The 20,047-nt window shown below is 41.6% G+C and overlaps 1 protein-coding gene across 2 annotated transcripts in view; it reads right to left on the bottom strand.

The window, feature by feature from the left end:
• Nucleotides 1-20,047, bottom strand: part of CACTIN (cactin, spliceosome C complex subunit) — a 666,706-nt gene that overhangs the window by 271,228 nt on the left and 375,431 nt on the right. For both annotated transcript variants that reach the window (XM_077475728.1, XM_077475727.1), the window contains exons 7-8: nucleotides 6,311-6,503; nucleotides 1,866-1,988 (exon numbers count right to left, since the gene is read on the bottom strand). In XM_077475728.1, coding sequence (XP_077331854.1) covers nucleotides 1,866-1,988; nucleotides 6,311-6,503 — 316 coding nt within the window. The remainder of the gene's footprint in view (nucleotides 1-1,865; nucleotides 1,989-6,310; nucleotides 6,504-20,047) is intronic.

The following is a 20,047-nucleotide window of genomic DNA, read 5'->3' as shown; positions in this document are numbered from 1 at the left end:
ATTAAACTCCTACCTCCACACTACTAAACAAACCTTCTACACCACTCATCAAAACCCTCTCACCCAAACAGTTACTGCAAACATCTTCCTGCACTATCCTAAACTCTCTAACTCACATCTTCAACATATCAATCTCCTCAAGCACCTTTCCCTCCCTGCTCAAACATGCACTCATTACCCCCCCCCCCCCCCCCATACTTAAGTTGCTACCTCACTGACAAAAACCTTCTCCATCACCTATAGTCCGGCATCCACCAACAACAATCCACTAAAACTTCCCTACCCTTGGCTCCTCCCAAGACCTCCTGCTCTCTTGGTCCCTTGTTACCTCCTCCCACGCTCACTGCCATGACTTCTCCAGAGCCTTCCCCATCCTCTGGAAATTCCTGCCCCAGTATGTCTGGTCAGCTACCCTGTCCGCCTTCAGGCGATCCTTAAAAACTCATTTATTCAGGGAAGCCTACCCCACTTCCACCTAAGAACCCATCAGATCATCCCCTGCAGCTATTACCTTTTGTACCATACCTCCTCCCTTTAGATTGCAAGCTCCATGAGCAGGGCCTTCATATTCCGTATGTATTGAACAATATTTTAATTGTACTGTATAATACTACTACTAATAATAGGCTATAGCAAGTTTAGATTCGCTCCTTGTTTACACAGTACCTATACTACTTTAGTTCACTGGAATTGAGCAGTAGATAACACTTAGGAGAAAGAGGTGTGCTGTCATGAAGTATAGGGTAAAGTCTGTTTAAAATTTAAAGATTGGGGGCACATTTATAAAGCAGACAATATCACTGGTGGTAAATGACTCATTTAAAATACACGCACCTGGAAGATTAGCCTGTACTTAATGGTTACTGAACATCAGATTTACAGCTTAACCACTTAAGCCCCGGACCAATTTGCTGCCAAAGGACCAAGCCCTTTTTGTGATTCGGCACTGCGTCACTTTAACTGACAATTGTGCGACGTGGCTCCCTAACAGAATTGGCGCCCTTTTTTTCCCACAAATAGACCTTTCTTTTGGTAGCATTTGATCACCTCTGCGGTTTTTATTTTTTGCGCTATAAACAAAAATAGAGCGACAATTTTGAAAAAAATGCAATATTTTTTTACTTTATGCTATAATAAATATCCCCAAAAATATATAAAAATTTTACCGATTATTGATTGGTTTGCGTAAAAGTTATAGCGCTTACAAAATAGGGGATAGTTTTATAGAATTTTTATTAATATATATATATTTTTTTTTACTAGTAATGGCGGCGATCAGCAATTTTTATTGTGACTGCGACATTATGGCGGACACATCAGACATTGCTATTTAAATGCACTGATTCCTGTGTAAATGACACTGGCAGTGAAGGAGTTAACCACTAGGGGGCAGTGTAGGGGTTATGTATGACGTTCTGGGTTTTTTTATTGTAGGGGAAGCGTGGCCTGGCATGTGACGTCACTGATCGTCCTTCCCTATAAAAGGGAACAGATGATTGGTGACAGCCACACGAGGAAGCACGGGGAGAGGTTTGTTTACACAGACCTCTCCTCGTTCTTCAGCTCTGTGACCCAATCACGGGACACCAGAGGCGATTGGGTTTGTCGGTCCCGCGGCCACGGAGCTCAGGACCCATGGCTGGGCACTTAAAGAGTCACGTACAGGTATGTGATTGTGCCCAGCCGTGCCATTCTGACGACGTATATCGGCGTGAGGCGGTCCTTAAGTGGTTAATAAAAATGTATTTACTTGTATGTATCTACTTGCAGAAAAATCAGATGACTAGACAGTCTAGTGTCTAGATTTTAAGGATTTTTTGAAAACAAACACAATTACACAGCATAGATGACAAATTTAAATTAACCTTTCACAGGGAGAACATGGCTCTTGCTTTACAATAGGGAACAAAGGCTCGCTTTCAACACCCTGTTCTTGCTTGAGCTTGAACAGTTTCTGTCGTAGAATATCCTGGTGCCTCTCTCTAAGCCTGAAAAAGACAGAGGAGAAAACATTTGATTTCACAGTTAGACACTTACTTTCATTTTTAAAATGATGGAAACAGCCATTCCGAACTCATATCATGCGGGGGACACTTACTCAGTACCTAACACCCGCCTTATTGTTCTATTAGGAAATCACTGCATCCATCAGAGCTATGTGCTACAGGTATCTTTCTCTAACAGATTCCTACTACTTCCTTAAAGTGTTTGTTACTCCAACATTTCATATCCCTGATACGTGCCTGTTGTACCATGTACTTGTATGAGAAAATTCCCTCTTCTCCTTGTATTGCTTCCTTGTACGAAATTTCTGGTGTTCCTGCCATTCCCTCTGCTTTCAGATTAATAAACTGACCACACCGGGGCTTGGCCAAGCTGCCAATGTGAGCAGATGTTAGCCTGGGACCTGTCACCAGACATCTGCCTATTATGCGCTTCAGAGACATCCTCAGAGAACCCCTACTACGACTAGGACTCAACCCAGACATCAAGGGTGTGAATATAGCAAACTCGACACATAAATTGTCAGCCTTTGCAGACGACATCTTACTATTCCTGACAGATCCCCATATCACACTGCCAAATTTACTTACAGATTTAACCTTATTCAACACCCTTTCAAAGCATCAAATAAATTTCGCAAAATCAGAGGACTTTAATGTATCCTTACAGAAAGACACACTGACACTCTGTCAAAACTATTTTCCACTCCGATGGAACCAAGAGGCCATCAGATATCTGGGAATCAAACTCCCAACCCACATAACTGATTAATACTCCAAAAACTACTTCCCCATTCTCCAGGGCATTCAAATAGATCTGAGGACGTGGTCGATGGGAATGTTCTCCTGGTTTAGGAGGGCAGCCATTAACAAAGAGAATATTATACATCCTGCAAACAATCCCCATCAAAATACCTCTGGCTTTCTCAGCCTCTTACTGAAAAATGTGCAACGACTTCCTTTGGGGGCAAGGAACCGCCTAGGCTTAGCTTCGACAGACTGTCTCTACCAAAAGCAAAAGTGGGCATTGGCCTGCCTGACATCTCTAAATATCAATGGGCCTGCCAACTATCCAGAATAATAGACTGGAATGTCCACACGAAGGCCTGGGTTACTATTGAAAATGCGTTCTCCCCAATAACCATTCACCAACTCCCCTGGATAGCTCCGGACAGGATCCCTCAAACCTGCACACAACACCCTCTAATAGGAAGCACTCTACAAATCTTTCAAAAAGTATGTCGAACCCAACATATATCTTCCTCACATAGTCCATTGACACCAATAAGACATAACCCAGAATTCCCTTCAGGACTTTCCGATGCGTTTCAGAGATACTTGGCCAGAACCCAAGGTACGGGCAGAACAATTCTTCTCAAGAGGCACATTCCTTCCTCTGACCGATATGTCTACTCAAGCAACAGGGAGACCATTCCCACAATGGTTGTACTTCCAAATTAGACATTACTTGAACCAACCACCCCACAGGGCCGATTACTCCAGAGATCGAACACCATTTGAAAATGCCTACACTAGATCAGAACCACAAAGACACGATCTCTGAAATTTATACCTTTTTATTCTCAGACCACAACCCCAAATCCAACAGCCACCTGTAGCTGGGAGAAAGACCTTGATATTAAGTTATCAGAAGAGGAATGGGAAAATATTTACACCTACATCCATAAGGGCTTGATTAATGTGTCAACACAGGAAAACGGCTTCAAAGTATTCTCCAAATGGTACAAAACCCCAGAAAGACTACATAAAATCTCCCCATTCATACCCTCAACAAGCTGGAGATGTGGGGACAAAGAAGGCTCTCTACTCCACATCTGGTGGTCCTGCCCCCGATTCCAACCTTTTTGGAAGGAGGTCCACCAAATTACCACGAGAATCACCACTTTACAATTAGAATAAACCCCAGCCCAAATGTTGCTCCATCATTCTTCTATCCCAAAAAGACTATATCATTGCTCACTTGCCCTACATTTAGTAAACGCAGAGAAGATGTGCATCCCAATTAGGTGGAAATCTACTAATCCACCCAGCACAGAGGACTAGCTCAATCGTATTACCAGAATTTCGGAAGTAGAGGAACTAATCCATCAATCCAAAGATACTCAGACTAAATTCAGGGAAGTTTGGTCCTGCTGGAAACACTTCCAGACCACAGATGAATATAGACATATTTGCGCATAAGTCACCGTCCATAACCCTACAGCGATCTTCCCATGCCCAAGCGACTAAGTGCATACACAAAGTCAGGATAAAACACCCATGTACTACGCTACAACCCTAGTGGTAGAAGGCCCAAGGGTCCTCATCCACACACCAACAACACACCTTGAATCCTAACATACCCCCCAACATGACAATACAACACCGTAAAATAAGCCATGGGCAGACCAAATCGGGGACACAAAGCACAATATCACAGGAGACACTCAGACGACCACATAGAAACTTACCAAACGGTGTAAGCCCGATATAATTACACTCCATATAGGGAAGGGGGGTCACAATAATTACTAGTTCCTAAAACTTATTTATCACCCACCCCAACCAGGGTAAGGTACTTATCCATAGACCCCTAACATCTATTCAAAGATAGACTATATCACCACAAATGTTCACTAGGAAACAAATATACTACACAACGATGAGCAGAAAATGCCAGCGAGATCGGCAAGACGATAACTAGCAACTAGTAAGGATGTGCCTATCACCGTTGCACAGTTAGAGCCCATTAGGGGTGCAGGAGTGTCAAGGCCATAGACCCAGTCTCATGGGGCATCCCCGCAGCAACCCGAGATGCAGAGAGCCAGTAGGGTTGCTCGAACACCTGGTCAACGCCACGACCAACCCCAGCCTTATAGGTTACAGGAGAAATAGATAATAAGGTTCAAGTTCCGCACAGTCATCTTTATTACCTTTTCCCATGATTAAAGTATACCAATGTCAACAAAGTGTATTGATATTATATATTTACAAAGTGCGGTTACTATGTTGCCTATACCAATGTATGTGTTGAAAATATCAATAAAGGCTGTTTTTTTAATAAAAAAAAATATTGTCTAAAGTGAACTACCCATCAGCAATCGTTTAGAGACTAATGTATATATACTTCCCCCCTTTAACAGCGGGGTGCACAGGGTTGTGGCCCGCTTGGTGGCTTAACACCCTGGCGTCCCTTTCCTGATGATGGGGGATTTCAATGCGGTGGGAGATCCTGCTGTGGATCAATACCCAGCGGGAGCAGGATTTGATACACCCTTCCTCTAGTCAAACTCAGGAATTGGGTTTAAGGGACATTTAGAGAATATGCAATCCCACTACTCTCTCTTACAAAAAAGTGTACCGAAGTGCATTACTCCCTGAGTTGTTAAAGGCATTTAACAAGGCTTTTACATCCCACCAATTACTGGACTCTATGAAGGTGGCTAGCATTATTGTTCTATTGAAACCTGGGAAAGACAGACTCTCTCCGGAATCATATCATCCGATTTCACATTTGAAATGGTTGTTAAAATTCAGGCAAAGGTGCTTGCAAATAGACTCAGTAAGGTTAGGCAGCGTTTCGTCCATCTGGATCAAACTGGCTTTATTCCTACCAGATCAACAATATCCATAGCTAGTATCTTAACCAGCAACTCCCATCAGCCAATGTTGAAGATAGGGCCATAATCTTTGAACACTATCAAATTGTTCGATAGCGTGGAATGGACCTACCTTTGGGAAGTATTAAATGTTTTCAGCTTAGGCAAATGCTTTATCAGCTGGGTTAAACTACTATATTCTGCCCCAAAGGCAACCATGCAAATCAATGGATCTTACTCAGATGTCTTCTCCTTGCATAGAGGAATGTGTCAAGGATGCCCCCTGCCCCCTTTCCCCTCTCCTCTTAGCTCTGGCGATTAAACCACTTGCAGCAGCCATTTGGCAGTCCGGCTCCATTGTTTTGGAATTCAAACCAAACACCCTAGGGCTTGCTAGGTGTAAGTGCTAATCACTCATGGTCAGTTATTGTTTGTTTAGTCAAAACTTTTATCCCAAAAAGAAAATAAAGTTGATTTTTTGGGAGACTGAGGACTGTCTCCTTATGACTGTATAACGATATCCCTTCCTGAGCTGTCAGGTGTAGGAAAAAGGGTAAATGCTCAAAAGTCAAAAGAAAAGCAATAATCAAAAGCACAGATTAATGCTTTGTTGTTTTTTTTTTTGTTTTTTTTTGTATAATTGTGCACATTTGTACAAAAATTCACACAAACACAAAGACATACATCAGCTTGGAAGGTTTGCTTTACCTGGCTCTTGCCATGTAAGCACGGAGCTGTTGTAAAAGACTTTCCCAATATCCAATATCCAGGTTTGGTCCTCCTGCCTTTATTTTGCTCTCAATTCCTTGAGAAATGACCTGAAGCTGGCTGTAAGTCTTCCCTTTAAAGACAGCTTGTACATCAGTGCAGACAGAAGCATTTACACCTTCTCGCCTCTCTCCTAGAACAGACAATACAACACTCTTAACACACAGGTTACAGAAGAATTATTCTTTTAATTAGTGCACTTTATTATTGTTTCACAACATTATCGCGTATTACTGCATTTTTGTCCTTTTTGCTGCATAGCTCCCTGAATTAGCACAGCGTTAGTTTAAATTATCATTACAGAAGAATTATGCATTAAAGTGGAATGCCTTAAACTATCCTCTCCTGCTAACACTTATTCTAACTAACCTGTGTAAGAAAGATCTGTATACTTACCTATTTTCAGGCAAGTATGGTCTAGTCACGTGATCTGCAGGGCAGAAAGAAAGACTGAGGTCCCAAGGAAATAAAGGGTGTGGTAAAGGAGGCCTGATCTGAGATACAAATTATATAAAGGTTTTGACAAGGAGTAAAGCCAGAGACCCTTGATAAAGAATAGGTTTGAAAACTTTCAGAGCATTTAAAAGTGAACGGAAACTTCAATTGATTGTTTGTACCTATAGGTAAGCCTATAAGAAGGCTTATCTATAGGTACTGTAAATGACTCCTAAACGTGCAACATTGGGGATATATTTATTGTATATGCAGGCAATGATGTCATCGGCAACATGTGCTGTTTCTTCAGAGCCCTGTGCCGTGACTGATGGCTCCCATGCACATGCTTGGGAGTGACGTAAAGGGCTCCAGCCACACAGCTGGAGCCTGCAGACCCAGGAGGAAGACGGGTAAAGATGAATGAAAGAGAGGGCCCTGAGACAAAAGATTTGGCCTGTTGGGAAGAAGCCAGGGATCCCACCCTCTGAGTATTTCTGTGCACCAGGTTCTTCTTTGCCAGCTTGGTGCAATGAGAATCACCATTTTCTTCTCTTGCTCTATTTTGTCGAACAGGTGAAGTATAATTTGCATTGAGGAAAGGCACAGATTAGCCTGAATTGGGACCAAGGAATTATCAAGGCACCCTATGGTAGCAATAGAGGATCCTTGGTCCTGGCCACCAACAGAGGCAACTTTTTGCTGAATCTGGAGGCCAGGATATTTGCGTCCAGGGATCCTCTCAGATATATTAGGTGGAAGATGTCAGGGTTAAGGGTCCATTCAAATAGAACAACATACTCTTGCGCATCAGTGAACTGACTCAATAGTGCTGTAATACTACGTCAGAAAATGGATAATCCCTTAGATGCCTTTCTGCCCTCTAGGACTGAGGTCATCCTGGCCATGCTGTAGGAATACAAGAAAAAAAAAAAAAAAAAGGAGAGAGAGCGCACTGACCTAGTGCATTATCCAACAAATTTATGAAAAAAAATCTGATAAAACCAAAAAGATGTCTACTCACCAACAAATTTGTAAACTCGCTCATCAAACCACATGGGTGGCTAGTCTCTCACAAATTGCTTAATTGCTTGGGCTACCAGACCAAGGTAGTGGGTCCTAAATGGGTCCCCTGCTGGCTGACACATTTCGAAGGACTGACGTACCTTCTTCAGAGCCATGTTACAATTTTTTTTTCACTCAATGGTACTTATACACTATAGCTTACAGACACACCCACAATGGGAGAGCCATGGCCCCTCCCAAGGGGTGGAATAGGGGAGTACAAGATAGTTAATCACTAGCCGACTAGCTCGCATAGATATACTGCAGCAGGTTAACTCTCCTGCGTGATCTTCTGTGCAAGGAGGATAGCGCGTGCGCGAGAGCCCGCCGTGGGTCCCGCGGACTCTATGTCTGCCAGTGACCCACGATCGCGGTGAGGAAAGGCAGAACAGGGTACTGCCTATGTAAACAAGGAGATTCCCCATTCTGCCAGATGACATGACAGAGATTTACTGTTCCCAGTGAACGGGAACAGTGATCTGTGTCATGTTCCAGTAAGCCTATCCCCTCTACAGTTAAAACATGATGTGGGAACACACTTAACCCCTTGATCGTCTCCTAGTGTTAACCCAGTCCCTGCCAGTTACATGTTTACATTGATCAGTGCAGTTTTATAGCACTGATCAATATAATAATGTGATTGGTCCCCAAAAAGTGTAATTTGGGGTCAGATTTGTCTGCTGCAATGTCACAAACGAAATCTAACTAAAAAACACAGATTGCCGCCATTACCAGTAAAAACAATAAAAAAAAAAAAAAAAAAAAAAAAGTCCCTAAATATATCACGTTGTTTGCAACTTTTGCACAAACCAATTTACGCTGACTTCGTTTTTTTTTTTTTAACCAAAAATGTGGAATATATATCGGCCTAAACAGATGAATAAATTTGTTTTATACATTTTTTGGGATATGTAGTGTCATGGCCGGAATACATAAAAATGTTAATTCATGAAACACTCAGCCAAGGAGTCGTTCTACCAGGGGAGCAACCTCCCCCCACCCCCCACCAGAAAAGGCTGATCGAATTATCCTCTCCAGTGGAGGGTTGAGGTCAATATACAAACCTTATGTTGAAACAGAGTAACCTGAACAATGGTGCCACTTTACACGAAACAAAATGACAATGGTCATACAATGGTATTTTGAGAGACCAGTATAGCGAGACCTTTGATCAAAGAAAGTCCATGTCAAACAAGCCCCATTGTTTCAACGGGTGAGATCGTCTCTTCAGTAAGAACTCAGCTTTTCCCCAGACAATGAATGAATAAAATACTTGTATAGCGCACAATGCGAACTGAATCGCCTCTAGGCGCTGTGGCGAGCTTTGATCATCTGCTAAAAGAGGAAGGTCTTGCGTTTTTTCCTAAAAGCCAGGTGATTTTCTTCCAGGCGGATGTTGATTGGTAGAGCAATCCATAGCCGAGGCCCTTGGACAGCGAATCTCCGATCCCCCTTGGATTTATACTGGGCTTTGGGCACGAGGAGGAGGTTTTTGTTGGCTGATCGAAGACTGCGGTTTTGTGTGTAATGATTTATTTTCTCCATTAGGTATTGCGGAGCCTCTCTATGCACGCATTTGTGGGTGAGGCAAAGGGTCTTGAACGTGATCCGATTTTTTACGGTTAGCCAATGTAAGCTCCTCAGCAAAGGAGAGATGGATTCCCAGGTTTTTTTTCCTGTTATCAGCCTTGCCGCCGTGTTTTGGATCAGTTGTAATCGCGCAAGTTGATATTGTGGTAATCCTATGTAAAGCGAGTTTGCGTAGTCCAGTCGTGAATTAATGGCAGAAGACGCCCGGTTAATTATACACCAGAAGGACACCAATCACAAGTTGAAACAGAACCAAGAGTATAATAGATATATATATCTATTATACACACACACACGTTAAAATTACAATATTGCAACGCACTTTGAAAGAATCAATGTGTACTATAGTCATCCATGTATTAGACAAGGATTTGGCACCAGTCTTTTATGGTTAAAAGGTGGTGTTTGATTCCATAAAGCTCTGTCAATCTCAATATATTTGGTTAGGTAAAAATGTCTTATAGCCAGCAGTGTACACAAGATGGGGACAGCAAATGACAGGGCATAAGGCAAGCAATCACCATATTATATTAACATGAAACATATTAAAATACATTTCATAATAACACTAGACATCATATTCTTATTACACCTTTACCATGATCACAGATGGGCGGGTGAGAAATAGGGTAGTTACCTCCCATATTTGGAACCAACCAATCAAGAGATGATAAACATGAGGAGAGGGAAGTAACCATCCAACAAATACTTTGCACCTCACTAAAAAAGCACAGACATGATTCAAGGGACCAAGGAACACAGATCCACACGCTGACATACACAAGCTTGGTAATAAGTGACCACTTCCCATCTTGTTAGATGTTGCTGTTAGGACGAAGCAAATATACATCCTTTCCTTTTAAACAGTGGTGAGATACTGACCATAAAAATATTGATCAACTTTTTCTTCCCAAAATTATAAGAATCATATTTTACTGTTTAGATTTTAATCTTATCAAGTACTGTGTGAAGAGTAGTTTAGTATTTAATAAATTGTCCCACGTTATTTGTCTTGCCGTGTGTTGAAGTCGTGTGTGGGTGAAATTAAGATAACCTGTATTGCAACTAATTTGTCTATTGTGGTCCCAGGGAAATTATTTATTGCCCAATCCAATCTGGCAGCCCTGTTAAATTAAGACTTCTTTCAAATTGAAGGAAAGGAAAACAGTTTTATTATTGTTCTGTTGATGTCTTTGGTAATGTGTATGAAACATCACCAGAAATTCCGGTTTTGTATGAAGTTGCATAATTCTACTTGTAAATTAATAAAATGTATTTACATATCAATTTGATTGGGAGATATTTATACATTGGTAAGAATTCTCCATAAATTAAACTCAGGAAATTATTGCGGTACGTTACTGATTATCTGAACAAAGTTCAAATTTTTTTTTTATTAATTGTCAGAACTGACAGGAGACAATTTAAATCCACTGTACTTATAGTCAGACACTACCCTTTTATTTATAATTTACCATTCGTCAAAACACTAAAAATTCTATTTAATTAGAATTCCAAATAATTATCATCATCATTAAGATTCCATACCACACTCACAACATAAAATTGGCAAGCATGGCTGAGACATCTTGTAACCAAACAAACTGGTGATTGTATTAGAAAAGTGATAAAATTCCTGCGAGCCCCAATCAACCCAAAGCCTAATAAGTATCACTAACCAGCTGCAAGTGTTACACACCTCTGATCAGCTCATGCACTTAGACAAGATTGAACATTATACACTGCGCTTTAGAATATTACACAATAAATGCGTGCTAAAGATTAAAACAAACAGGTTTAGTGTTAACGTGACATATGTGATATGACCAAAATAAAATCAATAAATATACCAATTAAAACATTAATAATAAAGTTCTCATGTGTATCCAAGTGCTTTGTAACACAGATATAAGTGTCCGGTGGTATATGGGGAACAACACTAGTCCCACTTTAAATAGCAAAAAAGTGCTATTGTACAAAAACAAGTCTTTTTATAAAATGCTGTGAGAGTTCTGTTGAAAAAAGTGCATGTGCGTGGTATCCAGTAATAGCAGCGCTCGCATGCTTATAAAGCCCTGCGTCTAAAAATGATCGATAGGTGTTGCAGATCATGCATGGGTGCTCTTATTACAGTGACCCCTATGTATTAAATGCTCACCTTAGAGCGTGTGACTTAGCAATTAGGCTCAGTCAATACACGCTTGTGAACCACCCCTGGGTTCTATAATGGTAGCAGGATCCTGGACTTCTCACACAGTATCTTGGGAATAATGGGAAATAAAAAGCCTTGATAGAGTGATATCGCTTTAAACGTTTTATTAAACAAATAACAATCCCCCAATGGAATACTCACATGTACCAGGTGCGTTAGTGCATCACTCTGTGTATGGCATGAAATATTACAGTGTCTGGTTTTGGAATAGTGTCCGTTTCCTCCTAGGCAGATAGACTGCCTGTCGTCCCGTCCTAGCCCCTCCTCTACAATGTAATTTCTTTTGGTATCAGAATAAGTTCTATCTGCAGATCAAAGGCATCGTTATGGGTGCAAAATGTGCCCCAAGTGTGACAAATCTATATATGGTCAAGTGGGAATCTGAGGGTGTTCTATATAACAGAGGTACAGACATCATGTTATACAGATGATTCATTGATGATCTGTTAATTGTTTGGAATGGCAGCATGGAGAACTTGGAATACCTACTTGAGTCTATGAATAATAACGATCAAAATACTGTTTTAACTTGGAATATTAGAAGAGAAATTATGCATTTTTTGGACTTGTTGATCCGTAATACTCCACGAGGCATCGAGACTTATGCCCTGCACACACGGTCGGTCTTTCCGACGGAAAATGTACGATCAGACTGTGTTTTGAAAATTCCGGTCGTGTGTGGGCTTTATCTGACTTTTTCCGTCGGAATTTCCAACACACAAAGTTTGAGATCTGGATCTAAAATTTTCCGACAACAAAATCCGATCAGTTAAATTCTAATCAAGTGTATACAATTCCGAAGCACAAAATGCCACGCATGCTCAGAATAAATTACGAGACAAACGCTATTGGCCTCTTTATAGTCCTGTCATACGTGGTTTATGTCAACTCGTTCGGAACGATCAGATTTTCCGACAACTTTGTGCGACCGCGTGTATGCATGACGAGTTTGGGACAAAATCCGACAGATTTTGACGTCGGAATATCCGACCGTGTATACAGGGCATAAGACTTTTTTTTTTTTTAAAACAGATTGTAATTCCTACATTACTACTATGAGTTACCATTTTAAACCATGGCAAGACAATATTCTTCGTGGCCAGTTTATGAGAATGAGAAAAAACTGTACACTGGACACCGACTTTGAGGCACAATCTAACATGTTGAGCAAGATGTTTAGAGACAAGGGATATCATGATGCATTTTTGGAAAAAGAAAGAACAAAGATTAGAAAACCGAACAGAGGATCTACTGAAAGAAAACACCAAGATAGAGGGAACCGATAATGATATGGGTACATGTATTATATTAGATTATAATCTACAGAATAAAGAAGTGGAAACGATTATCCAGAGGTATTGGAACATTTTAAAAACAAGATAAACACCTTAAAGGCCGTCTATGAGAAAAACCAAAGATTGCTTACAAAAAGGCACCCAACCTATGAGATAGACTGGTGTATGTCGTAGAATCACCTCCTCTCAGGCCCAAGATGTTTTGGGACATTAATAGATTTCATAGATGTGGGAGCTGCTACAGTTGTGTAAGGGTCCCTACCAACACAAAAAAAGTTAAAGACTTCTCCAACCTTCAGACCAACCAGATATACACCATTAGGGACTTCATCTCATGCGACACACGGGGTGTTGTTTATGCAATCAAATGCCCCTGTGATTTAATCTATGTGGGCCGCACCATAAGAACACTCAAAGATCGTATGGAGGAACATGTTAGAAATATAAGAAAAGAATATGATAAGCATTTTCTATCAATGCACTTCAGGGATGTTCATAATCGGAGTACAACAGGAATGAAGTTTTGGGGCATAGAAGCACCTAAACGCCACTGGAGAGATTCAAATTTCCTAAGGAAAATAAGCAAACGCAAATCTTGGTGGATACACCAGCTTGGTACCTTAACGCCTGGGGGGTTAAATAAAGAATTTGACCTCAGATGCTTTTTAAGCAATTATTAGAATCGTTTATTATGCTTATGGGTATACACATGGTGTGTGTGTGTGTGTGTGTGTGTGTGTATATATATATATATCGTATTATCGGCGTATAACACGCACCCCAAGTTTAGGAGGGACGTTTAAGGAAAAAAACTTTTAGGAGGCAAGTTTTAGGAAAAAACCTTACATTTTAAATGCCCTTTAATGTAGCCTTCCACTGTCCCCCTGCAGCCCTACACTGTTCTCCTGCAGCCTTCCACTGTCCCCCTGCAGCCCTACACTGTCCCCCTGCAGCCCTACACTGTCCCCCTGCAGCCTTCCACAAAATTGCAGTATGGTTAGTTTTAAATTTACCGCCGCTGCCGCCATCTTCGGCTCCTCCCGCCGCCGTCTTCGGCTCCTCCCGCCGCCATCTTCGGCTCCTCCCGCCGCCATCTTCGGCTCCTCCCGCCGCCACCGCCGAGATCTTCGGCTCCTCCCGCCGCCGACATAGACCGTCGTGCCGAGCCGAGGGTACTTGGCTCTGCTCGCAGTAACGCCCCCGTCCCGCCCCTTGTCCTGGCTCCTGTGATGGACACAACACCGGGCCAATGGCGGGACGTAAAGGCTAGGAGGCGGGACTGTGCGTGACTGAGAGTGGAACCGAGTACACAGTACACTCGGCTCAGCTCGGTAAATGTCGGCGGCGCTCCACAGAGCGCAGATCGGCGGGGGGATCGGCGTATAACACGCATCCACAATTTTCCCCCGATTTTAAGGGGAAAAAAGTGTGTGTTATACGCCGATAAATACGAGATATATATATGTATATATATATATATATATATATATATATATATATATATATACACACACACACACACACACATACACACACAAACACACAGTCATAGCTGAAATTGTTGGCACCCCAGAAATTTTTCCAGAAAATCAAGTATTTCTCACAGAAAAGTATTGCAGTAACACATGTTTTGCTATACACATGAACAAAACAAAAAAAAGGGAGGAAAAAAAAGCAAAATTGGACATAATGTCACACAATTCCAAAAATGGGCTGGTCACAATTCTTGTCACTCTTTCAAAATTGTGGATAAATAAGACTGTTTCAAGTATGTGATGCTCCTTTAAACTCACCTGGGGCAAGTAAAGGGAGTAGGCAATATAAAAATCAAACCTGAAAGCAGATAAAAAAGGAGAGACGTTCACTTAGTCTTTGTATTGTCTGTCTGTGTGTGCAACACTAAGCATGGACAACAGAAAGAGAAGAGAACGTTCTGAGGACTTGAAAACCAAAATTGTGGAAAAATATCAACAATCTCAAGGTTAGGAGTCCATCTTCAGAGATCTAGATGATTTGCTTTTGTTCACAGTGTGCAACATAATATATATATATATATATATATATATATATAGTAGTTTGCAACCCATGGCACTGTAGTTAATCTCTCTGATGGTGGATAAGCAGCCCCAAACAAGTTCCAAAGAAATTCAAGCTGTCCTGCAGGCTCAGGGAGCATCAGTGTCAGCGCGATCTATCCGTCGACATGTAAATTAAATGAAACTCTATGGCAAGAGACCCAGGAGGACCCCACTACTGACACAAAGACATAAAAAAGCAAGACTACAGTTTGCCAAAATGTACTTGAGCAAGCCAAAATCCTTCTGGGAAAACGTCTTGTGGACACATGAGGCCAAGATAGAGCTTTTTGGTAAAGCACATCATTTTGTTTACCAAAAATGGAATGAGGCCTACAAAGAAAAGAACACAGTACTTACAGTAAAATATGGTGGAGGTTCAATGATGTTTTGGGGTGGTTTTGCTGCCTCTGGCACTGGGTGCCTTGAATGTGTGCAAGGCATCATGAAATCTGAGGATTACCAAAGGATTTTGGGTAGCACTGTAGAGCCCAGTGTCAGAAAGCAGGACAATGACCCCAAACATACGTCAAAAAGTACCCAGAAATGGATGGCAACAAAGCGCTGGAGAGTTCTAAAGTGGCCAGCAAAGAGTCCAGATCTAAATCTCATTAAACACCTGTGAAGAGATCTTAAAATTGCTGTTGGGAAAAGGTGTCCTTCCAAAAAGAGAGACCTGCAGCAGTTTGCAAAGGAAGAGTGGTCCAAAATTCCAGGTGAGAGGTGTAAGAAGCTTATTGATGGTTATAGGAAGCGCCTGATATTAATTATTTTTTCCAAAGGGTGTGCAACCAAATATTAAGTTACGGGTGCCAAGAATTTTGACCAGCCCATTTTTTGAGTTTTGTGTGACATTATGTCCAATTAGTTTTTTTCTCCCTTTTTTGTTTTGTTCTAATACACACAAAGGGAATAAATGTGTATAGAAAAACATGTGTTAATGCAATACTTTTCTGTGAGAAATACTTGATTTTTTGGAAAAAATATCTGGGGTGCCAACAATTTCGGCCATGACTGTATATATGCCTTTTTAGAGGCTAAAATATTATTTTTATTTTTATTCACCACACATTATATGATCTGTATGCTATCGGCATAGTATCTACTATTGCCTGCGCAATGCATATATTTAGAACCCATACGTTATTACGCCGATTACTATGGCTATTTTTTTGCTGTCTTTAGGCTTTGTTTTTATGCATTGACATTTGCATGTTGCTGGTAGCTGGGGATGGTGTATTAAATCCTCCACTTTTGTCCTGGGTAAATTAGGGGTTAATCTGCCATTTTTCTGCAGCACGACTAATCCTTCTGACACACGAGAGGGAAGCCGTCTGTCAATAGGTGTATCCTGTGCAGCGTTCCCCATACAATACACCATTCTAAAGTACAGATTGACACTAGAGGGTCTGCGGTCTACAACAAAATGGCCACTGGCACACTATATATGACAGACACATTGGCCGTCCAATTAGTATTCCCCCTTATGAAGATGCGATCACCCTGTATCGGGCACGTGTAGGGGAGGGGCCAGGACAGTACGACAGGCAGTCTATCTACTTAGGAGGAAACAGACACCAGTCCAAAACAAGCCGCTGTAATATTTCATGCCATACACAGAGTGGTGCACTAATACACCTGGTACACGTGAGTACCACATTGGGGGATTGTTTTTATTTGTTTAATAAAATGTATAGACCCCTTTCACACCAGGGCGTTTTGCAGGCGCTATAGCGTTAGAAATAGCGCCTGCAATCCGCCCTAAAGAAGCTGCACCATTGTATGTAGTGTAAAAACCCGAGGGCTTTCACACTACAGCGGTGCGCTGGCAGGACGTCAGAAAAAAGTCCTGCCAGCAGCTTCTTTGGAGCGGTGTGTTTACCGCTCCTCCACCGCTGCTGCCTATTGAAATCAATGGGGCAGCGCTGTAATGCCGCCAGGCAAAACGCCGCTATTGCGGCGTATTGCCGGCGGTTTTAACCCTTTTACGGCTGCTAGCGGGGGCAAAAGCGTCCCGCCAGCGGCCGAAATGCGCCGCAAATCTGGCGGTAAAACGCCGCTAAAAATAGCGGCGTTTAACCGCTGACGCAATGTGCGGTGTGGTGTGAAAGGGATCTTAAAGCGATATCACACTATCAAAGCTTTTTTTATTTACCATTGTTCCTGAGATAATGTGTAAGAAGTCCAGGATCCTGCTACCATTATAGAACCCAGGGGTGGTTCACAAGCGTGCAATGACTGAGCCTAATTGCTAAGTCACACACACCAAGGTGAGCATTTAATACCTAGGGAGCCACTGGAATAAGAGAACCATTGCATGATCTGCAACACCTGTCAATCATCTTTAGACGCAGGGATTTATAAGCATGTGAGCAGTGCTATTACTGGATACCACGCATATGCACTTTTTTCAACAGGACTGTCACATTATTGTTTTATAAAAAAGACTTGTTTTTGCACAATAGCACTTTTTTGCTATTTAAAGTGAGACTAGTGTTGTTCCCCATATACCACAGACACATATCTTTGTTACAAAGCACTTGGATACACATGAGCACTTTATTGTTAATGTTTTAATTGACATATTTATTGTTTTGTATTTTGGTCATATCACATCTAATTTACATACACTAAACGTGCTTGTTTTAATCTTTAGCAAGCATTTATTGTGTAATATTCTAAACCACAGCATATAATTTACTATACTGGTGATTAAGGATGAGCCGAACACCCCCTGCTTCGGTTCGCACCAGAACCTGCAAACAGACCTAAACATCGTGTGAATTTTAGAACCCTACTAAAGTCTATGGGACTTGAACGTTCAAAATCTAAAGTTCTAATTTTAAAGGCTGATATGCAAGTGTTTGGGGACCTGGGGACATGTATCAATGCAAAAAAAAGTTTTAAAAAAACGGACGATTCTTTGGGAGCAGTGATTTTAACCACTTCCCGCCCAAGGTACGTCCAGGGACGTCCTTGACTTTCCAGGGGTATATCTGAATGATGTCCGAGGTTACAGACATCATTCAGATATCGGCATTTTCAGCCAGCGATTCCCTACACCATAAGAATGATCATAGCGGCTGTTCTGCCGCTTGATCGTTCTTACTGGCGGTGGGAGGGGACACCCCCCCTTCCTGCCGCCCTCCGGTTCTTCTACTGACTCACCGCTTCCATTGGCGAGTCGGTCACAGGATCCGCCGGCCCCCGTAAGATACCATAGAGACTCCGGAGTCTCTATGATCGCTCAGAGGCCGGGCGCGAGGTTATGACGTCACGCCTGGCCTCTGCATTCAAAATAAGGGCGCCGATTTGGCTGGGAAGCCGTGATCGGGGTTTTTTTTTTATTTTAGGCTTCCCAGGCTAGACGTGAGATATGGAGACTTGTTGACCCCATATCTCACTGTAAATAGGTCAGATCGAGCCATATTCCTATTACAAGGGATGTTTACATTCCTTGTAATAGGAATAAAGGTAATCAATTTTTTTTTTTTTTTTTAAGTGTCAAACTAAAAATATAAAAGTAAAATTAACATAAAAAAAAAAAAAAAATTAAAGCCCCCCTGTCCCCATGAGCTAGTACGCAGAAGCGAACGCATATGTAAGTCCCGCCCACATATGAAAACGGTGTGCAAACCACACATGTACGCGAACGTTAGAGTGAGAGCAATAATTCTAGCCCTAGACCTCATCTGTAATGCAAAACATGTAACCAGTAAAAAAATTTAAACTTCACCTATGGGGATTTTGAAATACCAAAGTTTGGCGCCATTCCACGAGCGCGTGCAATTTTGAAGTGTGACATGTTGGGCATCTATTTACTCGGCGTATCTTCATCTATCACATTATGCAAAAAAATTGGGCTAACTTTAAAAAACTTTTGTTTTTTTTCTTGTCTTTTTTTGTTTTTTTTAAGCATGAAACGTTTTTTTTTTTTCTGAAAAAAAACGTGTTTGAAAAATTTCTGCGCAAATACCGTGCGAGATAAAAAGTTGCAACAACTGCCATTGTATTCTCTAGAGTCTTTGCTAAAAAAAAACATATACAGTGGTGTGAAAAAGTGTTTGCCCCCTTCCTCATTTCCTGTTCCTTTGCATGTTTGTCACACTTAAGTGTTTCGGAACATCAAACCAATTTAAACAATAGTCAAGGACAACACAAGTAAACACAAAATGCAATTTGTAAATGAAGGTGTTTATTATTAAAGGTGAAAAAAAATCCAAACCATCATGGCCCTGTGTGAAAAAGGGATTGCCTCCTAAACCTAATAACTGGTTGGGCCACCCTTAGCAGTAACAACTGCAACCAAGCGTTTGCGATAACGTGCAATGAGGCTTTTACAGCGTCCTGGAGGAATTTTGGCCCACTCATCTTTGCAGAATTGTCCTAATTCAGTTACATTAGAGGGTTTTCGAGCATGAACGGCCTTTTTAAGGTCATACCACAACATCTCAATAGGATTCAGGTCAGGACTTTGGCTATGCCACTCTAAAGTCTTCATTTTGTTTTTCTTCAGCCATTCGGTGGTGGACTTGCAGGTGTGTTTAGGATCATTGTCCTGCTGCAGAACCCAAGTTCGTTTCAGCTTGAGTACACGAACAGATGGTCGGAATTCTCCTTCAGGATCTCTTGGTAGACAGCAGAATTCATAGTTCCTTTTATCACGGCAAGTCTTCCAGGTTCTGAAGCAGCAAAACAGCCCCAGACCATCACACTACCACCACCATATTTTACTGTTGGTATAATGTTCTTTTTATGAAATGCAGTGTTCCTTCTACGCCAGATATACTTGGACACACACCTTCCAAAGAGTTCCACTTTTGTCTCATCGGTCCACAGAATGTTGTCCCAAAAGTCTTGGGGATCATCAAGATGTGTTGTGGAGAAATTGAGACGAGCTTTGATGTTCTTTTTGCTCCGCAGTGGTTTTCTCCTTGGAACTCTGCCATGCAGGCCATTTTTGCCCAGTCTTTTCCTGATGGTGGAGGCATGAACGCTGACCTTAACT

Source organism: Lithobates pipiens, unplaced genomic scaffold, assembly GCF_037356315.1.
Source record: "Lithobates pipiens isolate NorthernLeopardFrog02 unplaced genomic scaffold, aLitPip1_a1.2 Scaffold_13, whole genome shotgun sequence".
Taxonomy (NCBI): domain Eukaryota; kingdom Metazoa; phylum Chordata; class Amphibia; order Anura; family Ranidae; genus Lithobates; species Lithobates pipiens.
The sequence above is the reverse complement of the archived record's forward strand: the minus strand, read 5'-3'. Positions and strand labels throughout refer to the sequence as shown.